This window comes from Bolinopsis microptera, chromosome 5 (genome assembly GCF_026151205.1).
Source record: "Bolinopsis microptera isolate Bmic1 chromosome 5, MBARI_Bmic_1.0, whole genome shotgun sequence".
Lineage (NCBI taxonomy): Eukaryota > Metazoa > Ctenophora > Tentaculata > Lobata > Bolinopsidae > Bolinopsis > Bolinopsis microptera.
The window spans coordinates 7576096-7599065 of record NC_087076.1 but is presented as its reverse complement, the minus strand read 5'-3'; the positions used below and the strand labels follow the sequence as shown (position 1 = coordinate 7599065).

Genomic DNA, 22970 nt, shown 5'->3' with positions numbered 1-22970 from the left:
CTTTTTAAGCACAGTCTCCACATTTTAGTAGCTGTTCGACTCTATCAGACCCACGTCAGTATCTCAAATACTTCGCATTTCTTCAGATGTCAGCGTACGATGGAGTGGGCGTGGCGCGGGGACTTCCAGCCAGCGTCCCGGGCAGAGTACCAGAGTATCAAACAGCAGCTGGAGAGCGAAAAGATCCCCTCCAAGGTCCCCGGGGAACCTGCTCGATCCTTCCACGAGCTGAGTCCAATGGATAGGGCTGAGGTGGAGAAACAGCGACTTGCTCAGTACTGCAAGAGAGCTTACGGCAAGGTTTATTTGAACTTTGACGTTTGAAACTTTAAACATTTTTGTGTAATAATGTTGACTTTTGATAAGTTTTAACCATATTTTTCCATTTTTAAATCCATATTCTTTCGTGATAACGTTTAGTCTAAATTCTGGAATGGGATTTAGTAATCTATGATCCGCTCCAACCTTTGGTATAATGATTACAACAATATAGGGGGGGGGGTGACATGTCTCCAATGTCTCCCGCACCTTATCTTTTCGAAAAAGACAAAGACATTGGAGACATTGGAGACATTGGAGACATTGGAGACACAGCTTTTGGAGACATTGGAGACATTGGGGACATTTGGGACATTGGGGACATTAGAGACACAGCTTTTGGAGACATTGGAGACATTGGAGACACAGCTTTTGGAGACTCCTCCTCCTCTTCCTCCTCCTCCTCCTCCTCCTCTTCCTCCTCCTCCTCCTCCTCCTCCTCCTCCTCCTCCTCAGTCCTCCTCAGTCGTTCTCCTCCTCCTCCTGAGTCCTCCTACTCCTCTTCATCCTCCTCCTCTTCCTCCTCAATCATCAGTCCTCCTCCTCAGTCCTCCTCCTCATCCTTCTCGTCAGTCTTCCTCCTTCTCCTCAGTGCTCCCCAAGTCCCCCTCCTCCTCAGTCCTCCCCCAGTCCCCCTCCTCCTATTCAGTCCTCATCCTCCTCCTCCTCAGTTCTCCTGAGTCCTCTTCCTGAGTCCTCCTCCTAGGTCCTCCTCCTTCTCCTCCTCCTCCTCCTCCCTCTCAGTCATCCTCCTCAGTCATCCTCCTCAGCCATCCTCCTCAGCCGTCCTCCTCAGCCATCCTCATCAGTACTCCTCAGTCCTCCTCCTCAGTCCTCAGTCCTCCTCCTCATCCTTCTCCTTAGTCCTCCTCCTCCTCAGTCCTCCCCAGTCCCCCTCCTCCTCCCATTCACTCCTCCTCCTCCTCAGTTATCCTGAGTCTTCCTCCTGAGTCCTCCTCCTCCTCCTGAGTCCTCCTCCTGAGTCCTCCTCCTGGGTCCTCCTCCTCCTAGGTCCTCCTCCTTCTCCTCCTCAGTCCTTCTCCTCCTCCTCCTCAGTCCTCCTCCTCCTCCCTCTCAGTCATCCTCCTCAGCCATCCTCCTCAGTCCTCCTCCTCCTCCTCAGTCCTCATCCTCATCGTCCTCTTCAGTCCTCCTCCTCCCGGGTCCTCTTCCTCCTCTTCATCCTCCTCCTCTTCCTCCTCAGTCCTCAGTCCTCAGTCCTCCTCCTCATCCTTCGAGTCAGTCCTCCTCCTCCTCAGTCCTCCCCAGTCCCCCTCCTCCTATTCAGTCCTCCTCCTCCTCCTCAGGTCTCCTCAGTCCTCCTCCTTCTCATTCCTCCTAAGTCCTCCTCCTGAGTCCTCCTCCTCTTCCTCCTGAGTCCTCCTCCTGGTTCATCCTCCTCCTAGTTCCTCCACCTTCTCCTTATCCTCCTCAGTCCTTCTCCTCCTCCTCCTCCTCCTCCTCAGTCAACCTCTTCAGTACTCCTGAGTCCTCCTCCTTCTCAGTCCTTTTCCTGAGTTCTCCTCCTCCTCCTCCTGAGTCCTCCTTCTGGGTCCTCCTCCTAGGTCCTCCTCCTTCTCCTCCTCAGTCCTACTCCTCCTCCTCAGTCCTCTTCCTCCTCAGTCCTCTTCCTCCTCCTCCTCCTCCTCCTCCCTCTCAGTCATCCTCCTCAGCCATCCTCCTCAGTCCTCATCCCTCCTCCTCCTGGGTCTTCCTTCTCGTCATCCTCCTCAGTCCTCAGTCCTCCTCCTCATCCTTCTTGTCAGTCTTCTTCATCCTCAGTCCTCCCCCAGTCCCCCTCCTCCTCCTCCTATTCAGTCCTCCTCCTCCTCAGTTTTCCTCAGTCCTCTTCCTTTTCAGTCCTCCTGAGTCCTCCTCCTCCTCTTCCTCCTGAGTCCTCCTCCTGGGTCCTCATCCTCCTAGGTCCTCCTCCTTCTCCTTCTCCTCAGTCATTGTTCTCCTCCTCCTCCCTCTCAGTCATCCTCCTCAGTCATCCTCCTCAGCCATCCTCCTTAGTACTCCTCAGTCCTTTTCCTTCTCTGTCCTCCTGAGTCCTCTTCCTGGGTCCTCCTCCTCCTCCTCCTGAGTCCTCCTCCTGGGTCCTCCTCCTCCTGGGTCCTCCTCCTCCTAGGTCCTCCTCCTCAGTCATCCTCCTCAGCCATCCTCCTCAGCCATCCTCCACAGCCATCCTCCTCAGCCATCGTCCTCAGCCATCCTCCTCAGTACACCTCAGTCCTCCTCCTTGTCAGTCCTCTTCCTGAGTCCTCATCCTCCTCCTTCTCCTCCTGAGTCCTCCTCCTGGGTCATCCTCCTCCTAGATCCTCCTCCTTCTCCAATCATACATCTACGTCTCCAGTGTCTCCAATGTCTCCAATGTCTCCAAAAGCTTTGTCTCCAATGTCTCCAATGTCCCCAATGTCTCCAATGTCTCCAATGTCTCCAAAAGCTGTGTCTCCAATGTCTCCAATGTCTCCAGGACATGTCTCTGCACCCTATCTTTTCAAAAAAGACAAAAGACATTGGAGACATTGGAGACATGTCACCCCCCCCCCCCCAATATAGAGCGTGTCAATTACACGACTGTACTCCAGGTGAAAGTAACTAGAACAGAAAACCGTCACAGCACCATCTGCCAGCGTGAACATCCCTTCTATATCAACACTGTGAAGTCATTCAGAGACCGGCGGTACGAGTACAAAGCTCTTAACAAACAGGTAAAACAAGGGAATTTATCCCATTTTATTCTCTATTTTGGGAAATTAATGTACGGGTAACATGTTAGGGCTGTGATACCGGAATTCTCTATTTTACACAACTCGTAGTATCTCACCAAGATAATGAGCCGTGAATTTGCAGGCTGCCAAGAAGCACGGGGAGGCAGTGAAGAAGGGAGACCCAGCAGAGATTAAGAGGATGGCAGGGCAGGTGGTGCTGTACGATTCTCTGCAGCTTGCTCACAAGTGCATCCTCAACTCTTTCTACGGCTATGTTATGAGGAAGGGAGCTCGGTGGTATAGTATGGAGATGGCTGGTATCGTTTGTTACACAGGTTTAGATAAGGGGTGGAGAGAAAACTTAGATATTTGAAGTGGTTCAGCTTTTCAGCTTTAACTATGAATAAAAAGTTTTGAATCAAAAATGTTCCATATCTGGTGTCCAGCTGATTACATAACTCAATTAAAAATAAAAGTCTCTGTCTCACAGGAGCAAACATAATCAAGAAAGCACGAGAGATAGTAGAGCAGATAGGAAGACCCCTGGAACTTGATACTGATGGTATTTGGTGCTGTCTTCCTGGATCATTCCCCGAGAACTATGAGTTCAAAACTAACCACCCAGGTTTATATTGTGTTTATATTGTGTTTATATTGTGTTTATATATTTTTTATATTGTGTTTATATTGTGTTTATATTGTGTTTATATTGTTTTTATATTGTGTTTATATTGTGTTTATATTGTGTTTTATTGTGTTGTGGTTGGATTTTGTTGTATTTGAAATCTTGCCCGTCCTTACTCCAGTTATTCCGCCATATTATGAGTCTCCTGTTTTGTATAGGCGTGAACAACATCTTACTTTATTCAGCTATTCCCATCTTAACAAGCAAATCATGGTATATTTTTAAAACAAGAACAAAAAATAAAATAGCTTTTCCATTTTATTCTGCAACGAATTACACTGATTACTCTAGATCCCAGAAAACAGAAAGTAACGATCTCATACCCTGGTGCCATGTTGAATGTCATGGTATTCAGACACTTCACTAACGATCAGTACCACGATCTGGAGGATCCTAAGACTCTTTCTTACTCCGTCAAATCTGAAAACAGTATCTTCTTTGAGGTATGTTCAAGGTCCCTTTCTTTAAATTGGTTAAATCTAGTTTCGATTCCGCTGCGCATTGACTCAGTTAAAAATTCATTTCTAAATTTATATTTAATACTTACTAATGTCTCTCTTCAGGTGGACGGACCATATCTGGCAATGATACTTCCTGCAGCCAAGGAGGAGGGTAAGAAGCTGAAGAAGAGATACGCTGTCTTTAACTTTGATGGAAGCTTGGCTGAACTGAAAGGATTTGAGGTTCGTTAATCACTACCCCTAATAAGTCTGCACGTGTGGAAGTCATAAGTGAAATGTTAATGTTGTCACTCGGAGACCAAGGGCAGCTGTCTGAAGAATGAGCTAGAGGTCAGGGTTGAGACTTGAAATATCCTATTTCCTAAGTTGTTGATATTGCAGTTAAAACGGCGAGGAGAGTTACAGCTGATAAAGAACTTCCAATCCTCTGTGTTCAGCGCGTTCCTGGAGGGCAACAATATAGAAGAAGTTTATGCTGCCGTAGCTAAGGTTTGAAAAACTAATACGAATGCCTTTCTTTGTCGGGTTACTCTTTAGTTTCACTATAGTTTCATTTTAATTTAATTTTAGTTTCACTTTACTTTCACCTTAGTTTCACTTTAATTTAGCTTTAATTTCACTTTAGTTTCACTTTAATTTCACCCTAATTTAGCTTTAATTTCACTTTAGTTTCACTATAGTTTAGCTTGCTAATTCAGGTGGCGGACTATTGGTTGGACATATTGTTCTCCAAAGCAGAGAACATGCCAGACGATGAACTGTTTGACTTGATCAGTTCTCAGAGGAGCATGTCTAAAAAACTAGAAGAGTACGGAACACAGAAGAGTACATCGATTAGGTCAGTTTAGATTCTTACAACTTTACTAGATATAAAATATAGCAAAACCCTGGGTATTGGGAACGAGGTTCAAGGGAAGGAGTCTACTGTGTTTGGTAACAACGTTTTATAGTCCAATTCGAAGTCCAGTTCAGAAATTGGGCCAGTTGCCAGGCTCGATCGTTATAATAATTATGATGCAGACCTTGGCCTTAGTTATAAATACTGTTTTTTTGCGTTTGATGCTAATAAACAGTTCATGATAGTCAAAATAATCTATAAATTTTATATTACGAAATGAAAACTCCCTCTAGCTTACTAGGCTCCATTTTTCAGCACTGCGAAACGTATCGCTGAGTTTCTCGGAGATCAAATGACCAAAGACAAAGGCCTAAATTGCAAGTTTATCATAGCCCGGAAGCCGGAAGGAACTCCCGTTACGGAGCGAGCGATCCCGGTAGCAATATTCCAAGCAGAACCAGCTGTAAGAAGATATTATCTACGACGCTGGCTGAAGACCCCAGGAGCTACTGATTTCGATATCAGGGATATTTTGGATTGGGATTATTACAAGGAGCGGTTTGGCAGTGCTATCATGAAGATTATAACTATTCCAGCTGCTCTTCAAGGTATATTGTTCTTCATTTTCTTTTTGTGGATCCCTTTTTATACATTAATTATAGATTTAGAACGCATTATGAGAATTTTAGTATTTATTAACAATAAAACACCAGTGTCAGATAAAAATTGATGAATGGTAATTTAACATAAAATATCGTTATTGAATTAGATTGTGATTGTCCCTATTTTATTCTTAGAGCCCTAGTCGTGGCACATATCTTCGTCTCCATAGTTCAGGCCCACAAGTTTGCCTGGTTTTTCCCAAAATACCGCTGTAAACTTGATCTTCAGCTGAGTCCCAGCTACCATCTTGATGGGCTTGGTGGTGGAGATGGTACACTTGTACTTGGAGCAGCTTGCTTGGTAACGTCCTCTTCCAACAATCAGCCTCTTGACCCTGCTGGAGAACTCTATCTCAACTGGGGGCATGTCGTTTGAGCATTCCTTCACCTCCGTAGCGAACACTCCGGAGAGAGATTTTGAGAGAGCGACACCATTCTTTACTTTGGAGATGCTGATAGCTCCTGCGCGGCGGCTTGAGCACTCTTCTTTAACAATGTCACATGTGGTGCATCCTCCAGTTGCCCAGCATTTCTTCAGCTTCATCCACTTGATGTAGACATTGGCTCCTTCTTTGTGGTTGGCAGTGAACCCGGTAACGAAGAAGGTACCAGCTTTCTGGGTTGCAGACCAGTCCTGTCCTAAAACTACCACCCTGGTTCCACCGTTACTCCATCTCTCAGGTAACCCAGCCCAGAAATCAGCCACTACTGGCTTGTTGAACTCTGCATCAATCCGCCATTTGGAAGTATCATGCTTGATGGGGATTGAGAGGTTTCCCTTCCAGCCATTCCTCCAGGTCTCCACTATCTCGTACATGGCACACCCGTCAAATAGATCTGGTCCTTCAGTGGTGATGGCAGGAGATGTAGGCCCTGGTTCCTGAGTTGGGTCCAGTGAGAGATCCACCCTCATCTGTTCAGGTTCTACGTCACATAGTTCCTGTCCTATGAAGAGAACTCCGACCACTTTAGTGTTGGACGGGTATTTCAGATCAATTATGATCAGCTCGTTTATCCCCACTCCCTGTTCACTTGACACGATACACTCATTGCCGGTACAGCTTGCTGAGAAGTTCTCACCTACCTCGACCTGCTCCACGTCATTGGAGAACATCACTGTAACATCCGGCATGCTAGAGTAACATTCTGTTGACATGATCCGAACCTGCCCCCGACTCACTTCCTCCTCCTCGCTCTCAGCTCCCTGGAATCCACCGGTGCATTCCTCAGGTTCCACCTCCAGAGGGCTGCAGGTCTGACACCCACTACCATCAGCCCAACACAGGGTTATCTGCAGGGTCTTAAAGTTCACTTCAGGTCCGTGTTCAGGGTAGTTGACTGTGAAACCTGTCTTGAACACGTCTCCTGCCTTCTGTTTAGCTGACCAGTCGTTTCCTACAACTCGGACCGACAGCTTGTCATTGCTCCAGAACTTTTGCCCCGCCCAGAAGTCCCCAGCTTGGATTTTGTTGTCGAATGAGGCGTCTATCTTCCATCGCTTGGTGTCTTTTGGAATGGGAATATTGAGGTTTCCCTTCCATCCGTTGTTCCATCGTTCCACTATCAGATACTCCGCACAGGGGACCTCCAAAGAGAGGACAGCAGGAACCAGAAGAGAGATCACTAGAAGGAACATCTTGTACTCCTGTCAATCGATATGATGAAGTTAGAATATTAGCTGATTCAAACCAGTTTTACTGGGAATCTATAGTCAATTTAACTGAGGGTCATACCTTCATTGACGCATCCATTACATGAGGCCGGCCTAATATAATTTAAATGATATAATGCTAATTTAATGACTGCAAAAACAAGCTACAAACGAATGATAAAATTATTTTGTCGGCAACATTATTAGTCTTAGAAAACATGCGGCCATACGAGATGCAATCAAAGAAAAAAATGTATTAACCGAAAAATGGGAACGTTGAACGATCAATAAGCAGGAGGTGACCGGGATTCCCGGTTCCGGGAATACCGGTACCGGGATTGGCAATTTTGAGCTATCTCGGTCCCGGTCCCGGTCAAATGCTGATTTATTTATTTATGATCCCGGTCCCGGTCCCGGTCCCGGTTAATTCGGGATTCTTGGTCCCGGTCCCAGTCCCGGTCCCGGTCAATCACTCAAATTAGCCGGGATTTGACCGGGATCTTTTACATAATTTCATTCACTGTGATTTCAAGTTTTTCCTTTCATTCATTGTGAATTTCATCTTTAAACATCCTCTGAGCCAAATACAACAATGTTTAAAATTGCTAAACAAGTTTGAGTAATAAATTATGATCATGAATTAACCAGTAATCGACCGGAATTCCCGGTACCGGGAATCCCGGTACCGGGATTGGCAATTTTGAGCTATCCCGGTCCCGGTCCCGGTAAATTGATAATCTCAATTTTGAGCTATCCCGGTCCCGGTCCCGGTCAAGTCACATTTTGTATCCCGGTCCCGGTCCCGGTCCCGGTCAGGCCTGAAATCATGTCCCGGTCACCTCCTGTCAATAAGAGATAAATATTTAAATTGCAATTTCTTTGTGTCTCATTGGAGTTTTTCGTGAGGGAAACCTGGCGATCGCTATTATCATTAACACCGCCCGATATAATATCAGTGTTCAACAGTTGATCTAAATTACGCCGGAGTTGTGTAACACCTCCTGAATGATATAAAGAAGAAAAAACAATTCCGGATAATGTAACTCAAATGGAGTTGTCGACAGAATGTCAGTTTTACGGTAACCTAGACTGTTAGCAATGAGACGTGAGATGGTTGGTGAATACACCTGGTAAAGAAAGGGTCATGAGTTAGATACCCTTCAATCTTAATATCTGAGAGGTTATTTATTTATTTCTTTGCACAGCTGGTCGAGCTAAGAGGACATTGATTGGTTTATAATGCAGCTGAGTTAGGCGAGGGTTTACAGATCTGACATAATGAGGGATGTGGCGACTGTCAGCTTCATTATATTTCTATTATGAGATGGGGCGAGTGATGGTAGAGAAACTTACTGTCTAGTGCTCATTCCCTTATGACCCAGGGCAGGGCAGGCCGCAGGCTCCAGCTCATTGCACCAGAGCAGCTCCATATTCCGAGCTAATCAATGAACCCCTCGTACAACGTCAGTTTTACAGACAAAAGACACAGTGACCGGTGTACTAGCACAATTGGGAAGATATTAACCCTTTAACCTTAAATCTAATCTAAGTTCGCAGACTTATCCCGAAAGGAACCGTCTCTATGAGGTAAAACTAAATGCCCCTTCTCTCCCAGGAGTAAGGAACCCAGTACCGAGGGTCCAGCACCCAGATTGGCTTTATAAGATGATGGCGGAGAAGAACGACGTGTTCCAACAGAAAAAGATCACAGATATGTTCGGCAAGGTGAGAAACCTCCTGCTGCCATGTGAAACAGTCACGTGATACTTTCGTGTCGCGTGTTTTATACTTTTCTGTGAATTAAGTAGTTTTTCGTCACTCCCCAAGATCTTATTAAGCCAGCGAGAAGGCTCACGCCTCACTGTTAGCTTATTGTCATAGATACAGACCTTGCTTACACGTACTTGTTTACTGTTAATTTTGTCGTCAGCATCGCGGCTGCAGTGGAGTGACAGAAATATCGTGCTTACTCATAAATAATGCCAATATAATTATTATGTCGCCAAATGTTTAGGATGGATGTTACAGAACGTGTTCTGTGAACTGGCAGTAATTCTTGGTGCCACTTTTAAAGCAGCTGCGATAATTTTTTGTAGTGTCGTGAGAATTAACAAAATTAATCCTAATGAACTAACACAATCCATTCTGAACCGCTCTTAGACTAACTCTAACAATAAAAATTGAAGATTTTTGTAGAATTTAATTCACAGCGCATTGTGAATTATAATACATCTGGTAGTTGGGTTTTTTACAAAAGAGGGTGGGATTGATTATTTATAACTTAAGTGTTAGTTCGGTCGTTTCGACATGAAAATTCAGAGTTATGTCGAAGTCCCAGGTATGAGTTAATTTCGAACATAGTGAAACTGAAAGTGTGAAAATCAAGCTAGTATAAACTTAATTAGCTAGTAAGTAAACTTAATTAGCTAGTAAGTAAACTAAATTACCTAGTAAAGAAAAAAATTACCGCATTTACTTTTCACGGTTAATATTAAATATTGCAGGATCCTTTATGTCCCACTCACTCATTCCAGGCTGTAAAGAAGCCGCTGGGGACGAACACCAACTCAAACATCCCTGACATAGAAACAATGGGAACAGTTCCTCGAGCAGCAGCTAAACCTCCCACTGTTAGTAAGCAGACCAAGAGAGGGCGGCCCCAGGAACAGATACCTAACCATTGGAAAGATGATTTGGGTTTGTGAGCCTTTTAAAATCTGTTGGTTTCTGGTCTTGAACTAAACTAACTGTATGAGATGTTGGGACTTGAGAGGACTTTACCGTTGACTGTGTCCCTTTTCTACCATCACATTCACTATGTGTATTCTCCTAATCAGCCACTTATATTTCGGCATATCAAAAATATTAGCAATATTTTGATGCAACATCTACATTTTTTTTGAATATACGATAAACATGATTTGTTTTCTCCAATTGATTCTTTCTCGTCGCCCTTATAGTCCCGGTGTTGTGAGTAAATAGTTATTTTGAACAAGGGCAGTAATTAGAATCACCATACTCAATCTTCCTCAGGAGAAGCACCTATATTCAAGGAAGGAGCAGCTCAGTTCAAGTCATGGTTATCATTTCACAAGGAGAAGTGGAAGCTACAGAAGAAGATACGACAACACAACGCCTCAAACAAGGTTTTTATTGTTGAATACTTTTTAAAGTTGTCTCTTGGTTCAACTGGTTTATACTACATTGTTAATGCTTTAAAGATGAAATGACGCATTTCCATGGTGACGTTCAATTGTTCTGTTATATTATGTCAATTGTTCTGTTATAATATATCAATTATGTTCAACTTCCACTCTCCAGATCTCAGCTCGAGGTACTTCCGAACCTTCCAGAACGTCAGCTCACCGTACCATGGACACGTTTCTCCGTCAGGGGCAGAAGAACTTATTGAAAAGCGTGTGGGAGGTGATCCAGATCCTGCCTCTAGATACCCCTGGTCTTTTCAGACTCTGGGTATCAATCGATGGGAATATACAGCAGCTAAAGGTAAAGGGGTTCAGGCTTTCACTGATATCATGAACGTTAGGTAACCCTGTGCTAATTGTATTTGACAGAATGTTAAGGTTGTACTTCGGTAACTTAGGAACGAGGGCTGAGGCGCTGCACATAACTGCAGTTCTCTTTTGTGAATGATATGATTTCAGTGTCCCTGGCCTCGATATTCAATGTTATTGCCAATTATAATTTAAATCGGTTATAGTTTTGTTAGCCACTCATTCAACAACTGTTTCAGGTAACAGTGCCGCGCATATTCTACGTGAACTGTTACATATCATAGCATACAATTTCTTATTAGAGCAGTAGGGACCTGTTATGTGTACATTTAGCGATATTTAACTGTTTATCATAAACATACAGGGTGGGCCAAAAGTCAGTACCCATACGTTGGCCTTTATAGCTCAGTCACTGAGTGCCCAATTTAAATACTTCTTTCTGGTATGACTTAGTACCACCACTGGTTCGAGGAATTTGTCAACTCGAAAAATATTCGCGTTCATTTTTTTCAAATGGAGGTTCATTTTCACATTTATTTGATAGTTTGGATAGTCGGATCAAGCTAAATGTTATTGAATTGTGTTTGGCCATTCGAATTACGTTTGTCCTGAAAGAATTAGAACTGTAGCTTCTCAGATGACCGAGATATGAAGCATAACGAGTTTATTCATTACGTGTGCTTAGGTGATTGGTTTACCTAATCACGTGATAAGGTGCCCCCGTTAACTACCCCGTTAAACATTATGGGAATTGTTAAGGGTGCCCAATTAAGGTGTCGTGTCACGGTGTCACATAATCACCCAGTCAATATTGTTAACGAGATACAGAAAATGCTTGATAACTTCGTCATTTCTAATCCGTTTTGCCCCATGTTTTCAGATCATATATGCAACATTTAATAATCTACCGTCTCTGAAAAAAATTAGGCGTTCAGTATGTTCAGAGAAAACAATATAGGTGTTTTAATATTGAATGGGCGTGGTCTAAAATATTCGAATTTTCAAATTTTGACGACGGAATCCTCGAACCAGTAAGTACAGTATGCCATCTGCAAAGCAACAGCTCTCAAATATAAAACACGGCGGAGCTATTAAGGCCAACGTATGGGTACTGACTTTTGGCCCACCCTGTATGATAAAGAATGTAAGCTCAATAAAATGTAATTCATATATGCTCTACTAAAATTTTGGTCTACTTCAAAATTAGTCGCCGAAAAATGTAGTCAAAAGTTTGACTAAATTTATGGTAGACTAAATTTGTCGTTCTTCAGGTAACAGTGCCGCGAATATTCTACGTAAACTGCCGGACCCCCAAAGACCAAGAGGTCGGGGAACTGTGGAGGAGAACAAGTAGAACCCTACCTCGGTCTGTTCCTGTTCTCAATTTGTACGAGTACACTGTGCCTGAGGATATATTTCAGCAGCACGCAGGTTACTATCTCATTATTTTATCCTGAAATAGCTCTATTCTCATTTCTAATTTTACCGTTAGAATACGATCTCATACAAATTTTCCATTGCTAGTTTTCTCCCCTACAATATTTCATGCCTCATTCGCTCTATAACTCTATGACCCGCAATTTTGGTTAGAAACTAAGGAAGGCTAGTACAGCGGTTCAGAATTCTACCACAACACTTAATGCCCTCCCCAGGTGAGATATCAACTGAGCTAGCTGGCCCGGATGTGGAGGGAGTGTACGAGACTAATGTCCCGGCTCTATTCAGAGTTCTTGTGGAACTTGGCTGTGCTTGTTCTGTCACCTCCGAACATGCACGCTTCAGGTTGGTGCTCAAATCTTCAATTATGATACAATTTCTGACAAACTGTCGAATTGTACGCTGACATAAATCTTTGAAAATTTAACTCTAAAGATTCTACCGTCTGATTTCCTCTCCGTATTTAAATCTTTCAACTAATCTACTAATTTCCCCTCTCTCTACAGGTCTCTAACAAACGACACCTCGGACACGTTTCAGTTAACCAACCTGCAGTTCAAATCAGAAGCTGAAATCTCGTACATGAGCAACGTTCAGTACCTCTACATCTACGAGATAAGCAATGCTGGCAGGAACCTTGTTGGCGTCTTCTCTAAAGCCGAACATAAGACTACAGTATTTGTTTCGGATTCCGCTAAGACTAATAGTGTCGGAAATCTTGGTTAGTATTCGTTGCTTATGTGCTTTTTCCTTGTTAACTTTTCTTTTATAGGTTTTCATGCTCAACTTTCTAGTTTTGTACCTGGGAATGACAAACAAGTGCTTTATTCTATAAAAGTATAAAGAGTATAAGGCAACTTTCTGATTCAGACTCGCGAAACTGAAGATCATCATTTATTTCCAGGGAATCATTATAAGTCGATATACGGCGACCAGGCAGAAGGGATATCTGATACGTATCTCCCTCCAAATGATATGGGATTCGAGGTTAGCTCATGATTTAATGTATGGTTATGAAGAAAAGAGAAGCATTTTTTTCATGTCATAACTTGATGAATACATTTTATATTTGTCATATTATATTCAGAGTTCAGACTGCTCTCATCTTATTGCAAATTTACGTAAATCAAGAATCTTAAAATTTTCAATCTACAAGTACATCAGCAACGTGCATACGATATTTATAAATAGATCCCAGTCTCGTGTCAGAATCATTATTTTAATATGAAGCAAAATTACTGCAAATTCTTAGAAATTACTGCAAATTCTTAGAAATTTGACACTTTTATCTCCAAATAATGCCACTATAAAGGTAAGTCCGCTATTCTTTATCTAAGAATTGAAATAGCATTATATCTGTATTAAATATTTGATTAATGGGAATAATAATAAAACTGTTTGTCTGGTTGAAGTCAAGGCTCCACGTAATCCTGGAAGACGCTGACGTATTCGGCTGGATCAAAGGCATTTGGTTCGTAGTGTGTATCTATCGGAGCCTCAGTTTCTTTAGCATCACAAACGTTCATGTAACTTGTCCATCGTACCCTAAAGTTCCTACTTGGTTCACTGTCTGGATTGTAGATAAGGAAATGGAAGCTGTCCCATGTAAGCTGATCCACTGGCCGGGAGATAACGTAACCGTTATCCTCCTCGTCGTCAGCGAAGAAGAGTTCAAGGATTTGGAACTGTCGGGGCATGTTGACTGCCCATTTGCACTCCCTCATGTTTACCTTGACGTATCGGAAGTAGTAAAGCTCGTCTGCGCTCAGGTTGAATGGGTTCCAAACGGAGTCAGAATCCGGACGTCCTTCAACAGTTCCCACACAAAACTTGTGACAGCCTCGGTATGTGATCCTTGGAGGATCGCTTTCATAATGGTCTTTCTTGTTAAGCTGGATTACCATAGGATCTTTGGGCAGGAACGGTTCCTCATAGTTCCTTTCTTCGTCATCACTTTGTCTTGTACTTCGAGCGTCAGCAGCCAACACAATTAGCGCCGTTAACGCTAAAATTGGCTTCATCCTGAGAGAATACTGGTTTTAAGTAAAAGAAGAATTTCCGGTGTTCTGAAACGAGGTTTAGCAACCGCCCAAGTTTGCGGCTATAAATATAATGAGGTTCATCTTAGTCATTATCTAGAAGAAAGACACGACAATTCATTGAAATGAAAGTTTGAGACAAAACACGTAGCTAGAAGATTCTTAAACACGAATCAGAACCATTATCTACTTTTAGTCGCAGAGAAGATATATAAAGGCAGTTGGATAAAAAACAATCTCTGAATCTGCCGCTTTATCAATCGCTCTATGATTAATATATCCATCACATTGGCATGAGCCCAAGTCGTCGAGAAAGAATTTAAAATACTTTATCGTGCAGTATCGTCGATTTCCGTGACGACCAGTTGAATATTATGAATGGGCCTGGCCAGATCGATCATATGAGAGTCAACTTTCCGCCTTAATCTAAATTTTGTAACCGAGTGTGCATGATATGATAAAGCTATATTTATAAAATGTTTAACAACTCTCACAACAAATGCATATTAAATTAAGAAAAGCACGTACTGTAACATTTCTCGTGAGATTGTTCCTCTCTCTGGTTGAGATGGAGTGCATTAAACAGTGTGGGATGGTGTTATAATAGGAGTAGGACAGTACGATACACAAAATCAGGCATTGGATCAAATCGTACCAGTGTATCAAGAAGTTACATACCCTGATTAGCTGTGACTCCAATCCTACCAACACATCCCTACGAGTATGACCCCCCGATCATATTGATTGTGTGCCACACAAACACCTATAATAGCTGGGTGTAAACTGTAAAGCACCGTTTAGGCAACTCTACCATTATAACGCCGGATTTGTCTACTTTGTCTACTTTGTAGTACTTGTTCCGTTTCAGGTGAGAGTTGAGGCGAACATGAAAGGTACAGCTCGGGCAATACAGCGGTATCTGGCGGACTACAAGGACAGACACAAATCAGTTGTTGTGGTTCTCCAGTCATTCGATCAGGCGAGCATGCAGGTAGGAAACTTACAGATTTGTAAACACTAAACCATAAAACAACAAAGTATTTATTGCTCACATTTTTATCAGACATTTCAGTTTTCATTTTTTCAAAACACCACTGAAACGTATTCTGATAATTGAAAAGTGCATTTAAATCTGTTTCAGGTTCCAGCGATAAACACGTTTCCGGTTATTAAAGTACCGTTTGATTCGAGCGATTCCATTGCGATGTTAGACTGGCAAAGACATTCTGCAAGAAAAATGCTTTCAAATTATTTCAGGTAGATACTTAAATGCGTTTTTGGCGTATGCATGACGTTAGTTAGTTATTTTAATGGTTTTATGTCCTTTAACTGAATGAGACGTATTGTTGATGTATATCAGCAACTCTGCAATTAACACTGATCAACTGATTATCGTCTATTTCCAGTTGTCTAAAGTGGTTAGAACACAACCTAACTTACGCGCGGTATGTCCACGTGCCCATTGGCAATGTGCCAGAAGATCTGTCTATGTTGGCAGCTGATATATTCTACGCGCGCCACCTCCTCAAGCAGAACCACGTGCTGTGGGCGAGTAACGCACCTGCGCCGGATCTGGGCGGTAAGGAGGAGGACGACCACAGGCTGACCAGCTCTGATCAAGATCACGTGCTTTCCTTGAACTTCCCTGCAGCTTACAACACCGTTTGTGTAGAGGTTAGTCGGCTTAGAGATAAGATGGTGTACATTCAAGGGGGGGGGGGGGCGGATAGGAGTTATCATGGCTTTATAACTGTAGATAAGTTGTGGATACTATCAAGTATAATATGGCCAGTGAACTGTTACCTGACAAAACAGTTCTTAGTGTTACAGAATTGCGAACTATATCCTCAAGAAGTTTGTCGAGCTCGTGGCTATAATATCTTGTTCTCGTAGAATAAGCAAGAAACGGTTACTACTCTAAAGCTAATATTGGCAAGTATATTTACATTTGTTTAACTGCATCAGAAATTGCGCTCACAACTTCACAATTGTGATAATCTCTCTTTGACAGATCAATCTAGAAGGGTTAGCAGTAAACACCATTCTACACAGCCACCACGTCAATGATTTGGAGGGAGTCAGTACTGTTTCTCTAGATACCGTCAATAAACAGGTAGTTATTTATCCAATATCCATACTTTGTTATCCAATCACTGGTGGTTAATCAAACTTTCGAATTTAAGTTATAATATTATGTTTTATCGAATATCAATCGGGTTTATTAAATTTGAATTGGAACTGAAAGTGTGATAACGGTTTGAAAATGCCAGGTGGGTATCACCGGCGGAGAGGGCAGCTCGACAATCACCGCCTACGACGAGGCAGCACAAGTCAGCTCTGCTTTCAAAGTCCTCAAATCTATGGTTATCAGCTGGCTTCACCAGGTTTACATCCCCTCCCCTCGTTTAGCAGCTACTCTACACAAACTGTCCAAACTATTTCTATTAAATCCTTATAAAATGGAACCTCGATTTACCGTACCTCGATTTATTGTAAACCTCGATTCATTTGGTACTGAATATAGAATGCTCAATATCGACAAGTTAGAATGTAGCCTGTAGGTTCAGGGCCCCTCCTCTCGGTACCCCACACAAACACGTACCCCAGGTATCGAGTGGAAATAACCAGTACGCTGATATTCAACTGATACACACAAACACGTACCCCAGGTATCGAGTGGAAATAACAAGTACAACAGTACGCTGATACCCAACTGATACACACAAACACGTACCCCAGGTATCGAGTGTAAATAACCAGTACGCTGATACCCAACTGATACACACAAACACGTACCCCAGGTATCGAGTGGAAATAACCAGTACGCTGATACCCAACTGATACATTTCTACCGCTGGTTGACTAACTCCAGCTCCCTTCTTCACGACCCCGCCCTAGCTAGGGTGGTTAACAGCAGCATCAAGAAACTCTTCCTGCAGTTAATTATGGAGGTTTGTTGTTTTGTAAAATTTGGGAGATCAAATGAGGCTCTCTTATTCCGCTAGAATAACAAAATTCTGAAGCATTGTTAATTGTTGTGACCTAGAGTATAAGCAATTTACCGTATCGCAAATACCGTTATGTATGTATATTGTATATTTGTATGTATAATGTACAATGTATAATGTATATTGTATATTGTATATGTTTATTTGTATCTCCAGGTCAAGAAACTGGGCTCCTCTATCGTGTACTGTGACATGAACAGGATCATTGTTGCCACCAAGAAACGGACAATAGAAGATGCCCACAACTACACTAACTACATCATCAACAGTATCACTTCCCAGGAACTCTTTGGCTGCATCGGACTCCAGGTTCGTGTCTTCAAGTTTTAATATCCTTTTTTTTCAATAAATTAGCTTGGTCCTCTATAGCGAGCGGTAATAATTTTTTCTTTTAACGATTCCTTTAAATTGTTGATTTAATTCTTATTCCGTTTTATCAGATCACAAAGAGTTGGGAGAATCTGCTGTGGCTGGATAGTGTGAACAACGGTGGAGCATTACGGAAGTCCGGGGACTTAGCTCCCACTATTCAGATGAACTGGAACCTCAAGAAGTTCTTACCGGAGGATGGTAGTTTACAGAAATTCTTCCAGCTCATTATCGCTGGATATATCCAAGTAAGTACTTAACTCTTCCTTAAAAAGTTGCGATTGGGTTATCAAAAATTTACCGATTGTTCATGGTTTGGGTCATCGATTAATACTAAAAAGGTGCCATGTGATGACTTAAAACGCACCCCGAAACTATATAAGTATAGGGGGGGTGTCACGTCCGTCCATGTCCGCTTGTCTCATAGAATCCAAAAAGGACAGGACATAGGCGGACATAGGCGGACATAGGCGGACATAGGCGGACATAGGCGGACATAGACGGACATAGACGGACATAGGCGGACATTTTTTTTTTTTTTTTTTTTTTTTTTTTTTTTTTGAGAGGCTGGGCCTGGTTGGCCCACGAGAGGATAGCATATGAATGCTTTGCCTACCTCTGGGGTATGGCAGTCCTGTGGGAGGATGCCAGTGGAATCAAAATGTGTAATTAAGGATGATGGTAAGTGTTGTGGGGTGTGTCATAGATAAACGCTTAAGTGGTGGTTGAGTGTGGAAGAGAGAGGCGAAATAAGACGGCGTTAAAGTAGTCGCTATGTTACACCTGTCTGGTCCAACTCCTCTGGCACCACTAAGCGTTTAGGCGGACATTAATGGACACCTAAATTGCTAAATAAAATGTTCAATTTTTGCTGTTATAGGGGGATCATGTTTTTTGTCCGTTCGGTACCCTATATTTTCAAAACGGACAAAAAATAGAGCGGACAAAAACGGACAAAAATGGACAAAAACGGGAAAAAATGGAAATAACATTTAGATGCTTCCTCCTCCTACTCTTCCTCCTCCTCCCCCTGGGTCTTCCTGATCTTCCTCAGTCCTCTTCCTCCTCCCCTCCTCAGTCCTCCTCCTACTCCTCCTCCTCGTCCTCAGTCCTCCTCATCAGTCCTCAACAGTCCTCCTCCTCCCCAGTCCTCCTCCTGGGTCCTCCTCCTCTTCATCCTCCTCCTCTTCCTCCTCAGTCCTCAGTCCTCCTCAGTCCTCCTCCTCATCCTCAGTCCTCCCCCAGTCCCCCTCCTCCTCCTATTCAGTCCTCCTCCTCCTCCTTCTCAGTCCTCCTCAGTCCTCCTCCTCCTCCTCCTCCTCTTCCCTCTCAGTCATTCTCCTCAGCCATCCTCCTCAGTCCTCCTCCTCCTGGGTCCTCCTCCTCCTCTTCATCCTCCTCCTCTTCCTCCTCGTCCTCAGTCATCCTCATCAGTCCTCAACAGTTCTCCTCCTCCCCAGTCCTCCTCCTCCTCCTGGGGCCTTTTCCTGGGTTCTCCTCCTGGGTCCTCCTCCTGGGTCCTCCTCCTCCTGGGTCCTCCTTCTCCTCCCCTCCTCAGTCCTCCTCCTACTCTTCCTCCTCGTCCTCAGTCATCCTCATCAGTCCTCAACAGTTCTCCTCCTCCCCAGTCCTCCTCCTCCTCCTGGGGCCTTTTCCTGGGTCCTCCTCCTGGGTCCTCCTCCTCCTGGGTCCTCCTTCTCCTCCTCAGTCCTTCTCCTCCTCCTCCTCCTCCTCATTCCTCTTCCTCCTCTTCCTCCTCCTCCTCCCTCTCAGTCATCCTCCTCAGCCATCCTCCTCAGTCCTCCTCCTCCTCCTCCTGGGTCCTCCTCCTCCTCCTGGGGCCTTTTCCTGGGTCCTCCTCCTGGGTCCTCCTCCTCCTGGGTCCTCCTCCTCCTGGGTCCTCCTTCTCGACTCCTCCTCAGTCCTTCTCCTCCTCCTCCTCCTCCTCAGTCCTCTTCCTCCTCTTCCTCCTCCTCCTCCCTCTCAGTCATCCTCCTCAGCCATCCTCCTCAGTCCTCCTCCTCCTCCTCCTGGGTCCTCCTCCTCCTCCTGGGTCCTCCTGGGTCTTCCTGATCCTCCCCAGTCCTCTTCCTCCTCCCCTCCTCAGTCCTCCTCCTACTCTTCCTCCTCGTCCTCAGTCATCCTCATCAGTCCTCAACAGTTCTCCTCCTCCCCAGTCCTCCTCCTCCTCCTGGGGCCTTTTCCTGGGTCCTCCTCCTGGGTCCTCCTCCTCCTGGGTCCTCCTTCTCCTCCTCAGTCCTTCTCCTCCTCCTCCTCAGTCCTCTTCCTCCTCTTCCTCCTCCTCCTCCCTCTCAGTCATCCTCTTCAGCCATCCTCCTCAGTCCTCCTCCTCCTCCTGGGTCCTCCTGGGTCTTCCTGATCCTCCCCAGTCCTCTTCCTCCTCCCCTCCTCAGTCCTCCTCCTACTCTTCCTCCTCGTCCTCATCAGTCCTCAACAGTTCTCCTCCTCCCCAGTCCTCCTTCTCCTCCTGGGGCCTTTTCCTGGGTCCTCCTCCTGGGTCCTCCTCCTCTTGGGTCCTCCTCCTCCTGGGTCCTCCTTCTCCTCCTCAGTCCTTCTCCTCCCCTCCTCAGTCCTCCTCCTACTCTTCCTCCTCGTCCTCAGTCATCCTCATCAGTCCTCAACAGTTCTCCTCCTCCCCAGTCCTCCTCCTCCTCCTGGGGCCTTTTCCTGGGTCCTCCTCCTGGGTCCTCCTCCTCCTGGGTCCTCCTCCTCCTCCTGGGTCCTCCTTCTCCTCCTCAGTCCTTCTCCTCCTCCTCCTCAGTCCTCTTCCTCCTCTTCCTCCTCCTCCTCCCTCTCAGTCATCCTCCTCAGCCATCCTCCTCAGTCCTCCTCCTTCTCAGTCCTCCTCAGTCCTCCTCCTCAGTCCTCCTCCTCCTCAGCCATCCTTCGCAGCCATCCTTCTCAGTACTCTTCAGTACTCTTCAGTACTCTTCAGTCCTCAAAATGTTTGTCCGCTGATGTCCACCAATGTCTGCTAATGTCCACCAATGTCCATCCAAGTCCGCCAATGTCCGTCCGGGTCCGCCAATGTCCGTCCGAGTCCGCCAATGTCCGTCCGAGTCCGCCAATGTCCGTCCAAGTCCGCCAATGTCCGTCCGTGTCCGCCAATGTCCCAAAAAACACGTCCGTTGTCTCATAGAATCCAAAAAGGACAGGACATAGGCGGACATAGACGGACATGACACCCCCCCCCAGTATAGTAGAACACCGTTCTCCTCTTCAGTAATTATCCCTCTAACAGGCGGTGAACAAGACGATAACCCAGTCTCTTGAGGATCACGTGCCTGGAGAGACCCCCATCAGACGAGCCTCACAGAAAACAGACTCCCTGGACAAGTCTGCCATTCAGGAGTTCGTGGCAGACAAACTGGTCACCCAACTGTATAGTATTGTTCAGAGGGTTCACAATAACATGCCCAGTAACATGCTGGGCGAGAGGGACGTCTTCCCCAAACTGCCTGGTACGTTGTCTTGATACTTTGAAATTATTACGATACCTTTCAGCTTTGTTGATTGTACCGAGACCTGCTTACTTACTTCTGCTCAAACTTAACCTTTTTAAAGTATTGATCATTTTCATCTGCAGGTTCACATCTGGAGTTAAAAAATCCCTCGTTGGAGTTCATCAAATGTGTCTGTAAAGTCCTCAGCCTTGACAGCACAATCTCTGCTCAAGTGCACAAGCTGAAGAAGGATCTTCTGCGTCTGGTATCGGTGGGGGAATTTTCAGAAGCCAGCATATTCAAGGACCCCTGTCTGTCATTCGTGCTGCCTGAAGTTATCTGTAATAAGTGCAGTAACTGCAGAGATCTGGACTTATGCCGAGACCCCTATTTAGATCAAGGTCCACCCCCGCAGTGGCTCTGTGCTCACTGTCAACGACCCTACGATAGGGACATGATCGAAGAGCGCCTGGTTGCGTATCTGCAGCAAAAGTTAGTGTCGCACACCCTACAGGATCTGTTGTGTAGCAAGTGTAACGACGTCAAGAACACCAACATGTCGGATTATTGTATGTGCGCGGGAAGTTTTGTAACACTTCTTCACATGACGGATATGCAGCGGTTCCTCCTGGTGTTGGATAATATCTCTCAGCATTTTGATCTAACGCTCCTTGCTGGTCTTGTTGAGTGGACCAAGGGTCAAATACACGACCCTTAAAACTTTTAAAACGAATAATAGTGTTTTTAAACTATTTGTGCTCTTCAAGATAGTGCAATACTGTGATCAGATTAAGCTGTTAGCTTTTGACTGAACTTTTTATTAAGGTTCTTCGATATCGCTTTATCTTTGCATATCGCTCATAAAAATTCAAACTTAAATGAATTCGCAAGGTGTTTAATTACAAAAAAATATTTCATTGTTGCTAAGTACGCATCTTGTTAAATTTACCACATTTTTACTGAAATTGGCTTTCCACACTCTGATTTACATTTTTATTTCGTATTTTCTCAAATAAAACTATGAATTTAAAAATCCATATCCATTCTCAACCCAATTACAGGGAAGTGGTTTTGCAAAGATTTTATTCGTATTTTATTTAATTGATATTTCAGATATACTTGTGTTTTTAAAAGTATTACGCGAGTTTAAATGATTTTGAATAAGAAATACATTTAGAGAACATTTTATGACTCTGTATATGTTTTGTACTCAAATACAAAATAATGAATCTTGAACGGATTCACTTTCAGGATACAGAACTAGAAGGCAGTTATCAATTGTCAATATGCATTATGCAATAACACTATATTTAAAAAAACATTTGGGATATTGAGCTGTAGATCACAACGAGCGTGCTAAATCACTCACACTGGAACTTTGAAACTCTTTTAAAAGGGCCCGACTGTTGGAACCAACATTGAACATGCTACTTACATTTATAATTCTCCCCGTAATTCCTCTACCGGGAATTATATCCCCAAAAAGTCGTGAACACTGGGCACTGATAATGTCACCCATGCAGAGAGTCAGTTAGACACATTTTTATTTAACTGACTCTACTGTCATGTGACTTTTTAACACGGTCCCTGAAAGACTAACCGAAACCCTATCCTTTTGTTCTGATTAGGGGGTGCAGGATTGACGATAAAAATAAACTTACTCGGATTTTCAAAATTTGTGTACCATTGTTTTCTAGAGACTGTGAGAATTTTCACTGTACAAAATTTGTTACACCTTTTTAGAAAGATCAGTGAGTTACGCCTAGGTGCCATACTTGATCGTGCGCGGCTTTTAAAGCAAAAGTAGGC

At 44.1% G+C, this 22970-nt stretch overlaps 1 protein-coding gene across 1 annotated transcript in view; it reads left to right on the top strand.

Moving 5' to 3' along the window:
• LOC134814601 (DNA polymerase epsilon catalytic subunit A-like) overlaps positions 1–22425 on the top strand; it is a 28045-nt gene extending 5620 nt beyond the window's left edge. Inside the window, exons 14-40 of the mRNA XM_063822726.1 lie at positions 87–300; positions 2910–3032; positions 3175–3367; positions 3523–3657; positions 4009–4160; positions 4281–4400; positions 4560–4667; positions 4877–5016; positions 5332–5624; positions 8945–9054; positions 9864–10026; positions 10363–10475; positions 10651–10836; positions 12116–12275; positions 12497–12626; positions 12788–13002; positions 13186–13268; positions 15189–15311; positions 15462–15577; positions 15727–15994; positions 16332–16433; positions 16591–16704; positions 17122–17271; positions 17485–17637; positions 17769–17945; positions 20960–21179; positions 21305–22425. Coding sequence (XP_063678796.1) covers positions 87–300; positions 2910–3032; positions 3175–3367; positions 3523–3657; positions 4009–4160; positions 4281–4400; positions 4560–4667; positions 4877–5016; positions 5332–5624; positions 8945–9054; positions 9864–10026; positions 10363–10475; positions 10651–10836; positions 12116–12275; positions 12497–12626; positions 12788–13002; positions 13186–13268; positions 15189–15311; positions 15462–15577; positions 15727–15994; positions 16332–16433; positions 16591–16704; positions 17122–17271; positions 17485–17637; positions 17769–17945; positions 20960–21179; positions 21305–21879 — 4636 coding nt within the window. The 3' untranslated portion in view covers positions 21880–22425. The remainder of the gene's footprint in view (positions 1–86; positions 301–2909; positions 3033–3174; positions 3368–3522; positions 3658–4008; positions 4161–4280; positions 4401–4559; positions 4668–4876; positions 5017–5331; positions 5625–8944; positions 9055–9863; positions 10027–10362; positions 10476–10650; positions 10837–12115; positions 12276–12496; positions 12627–12787; positions 13003–13185; positions 13269–15188; positions 15312–15461; positions 15578–15726; positions 15995–16331; positions 16434–16590; positions 16705–17121; positions 17272–17484; positions 17638–17768; positions 17946–20959; positions 21180–21304) is intronic.
• Positions 22426–22970: the final 545 nt, after the last annotated feature.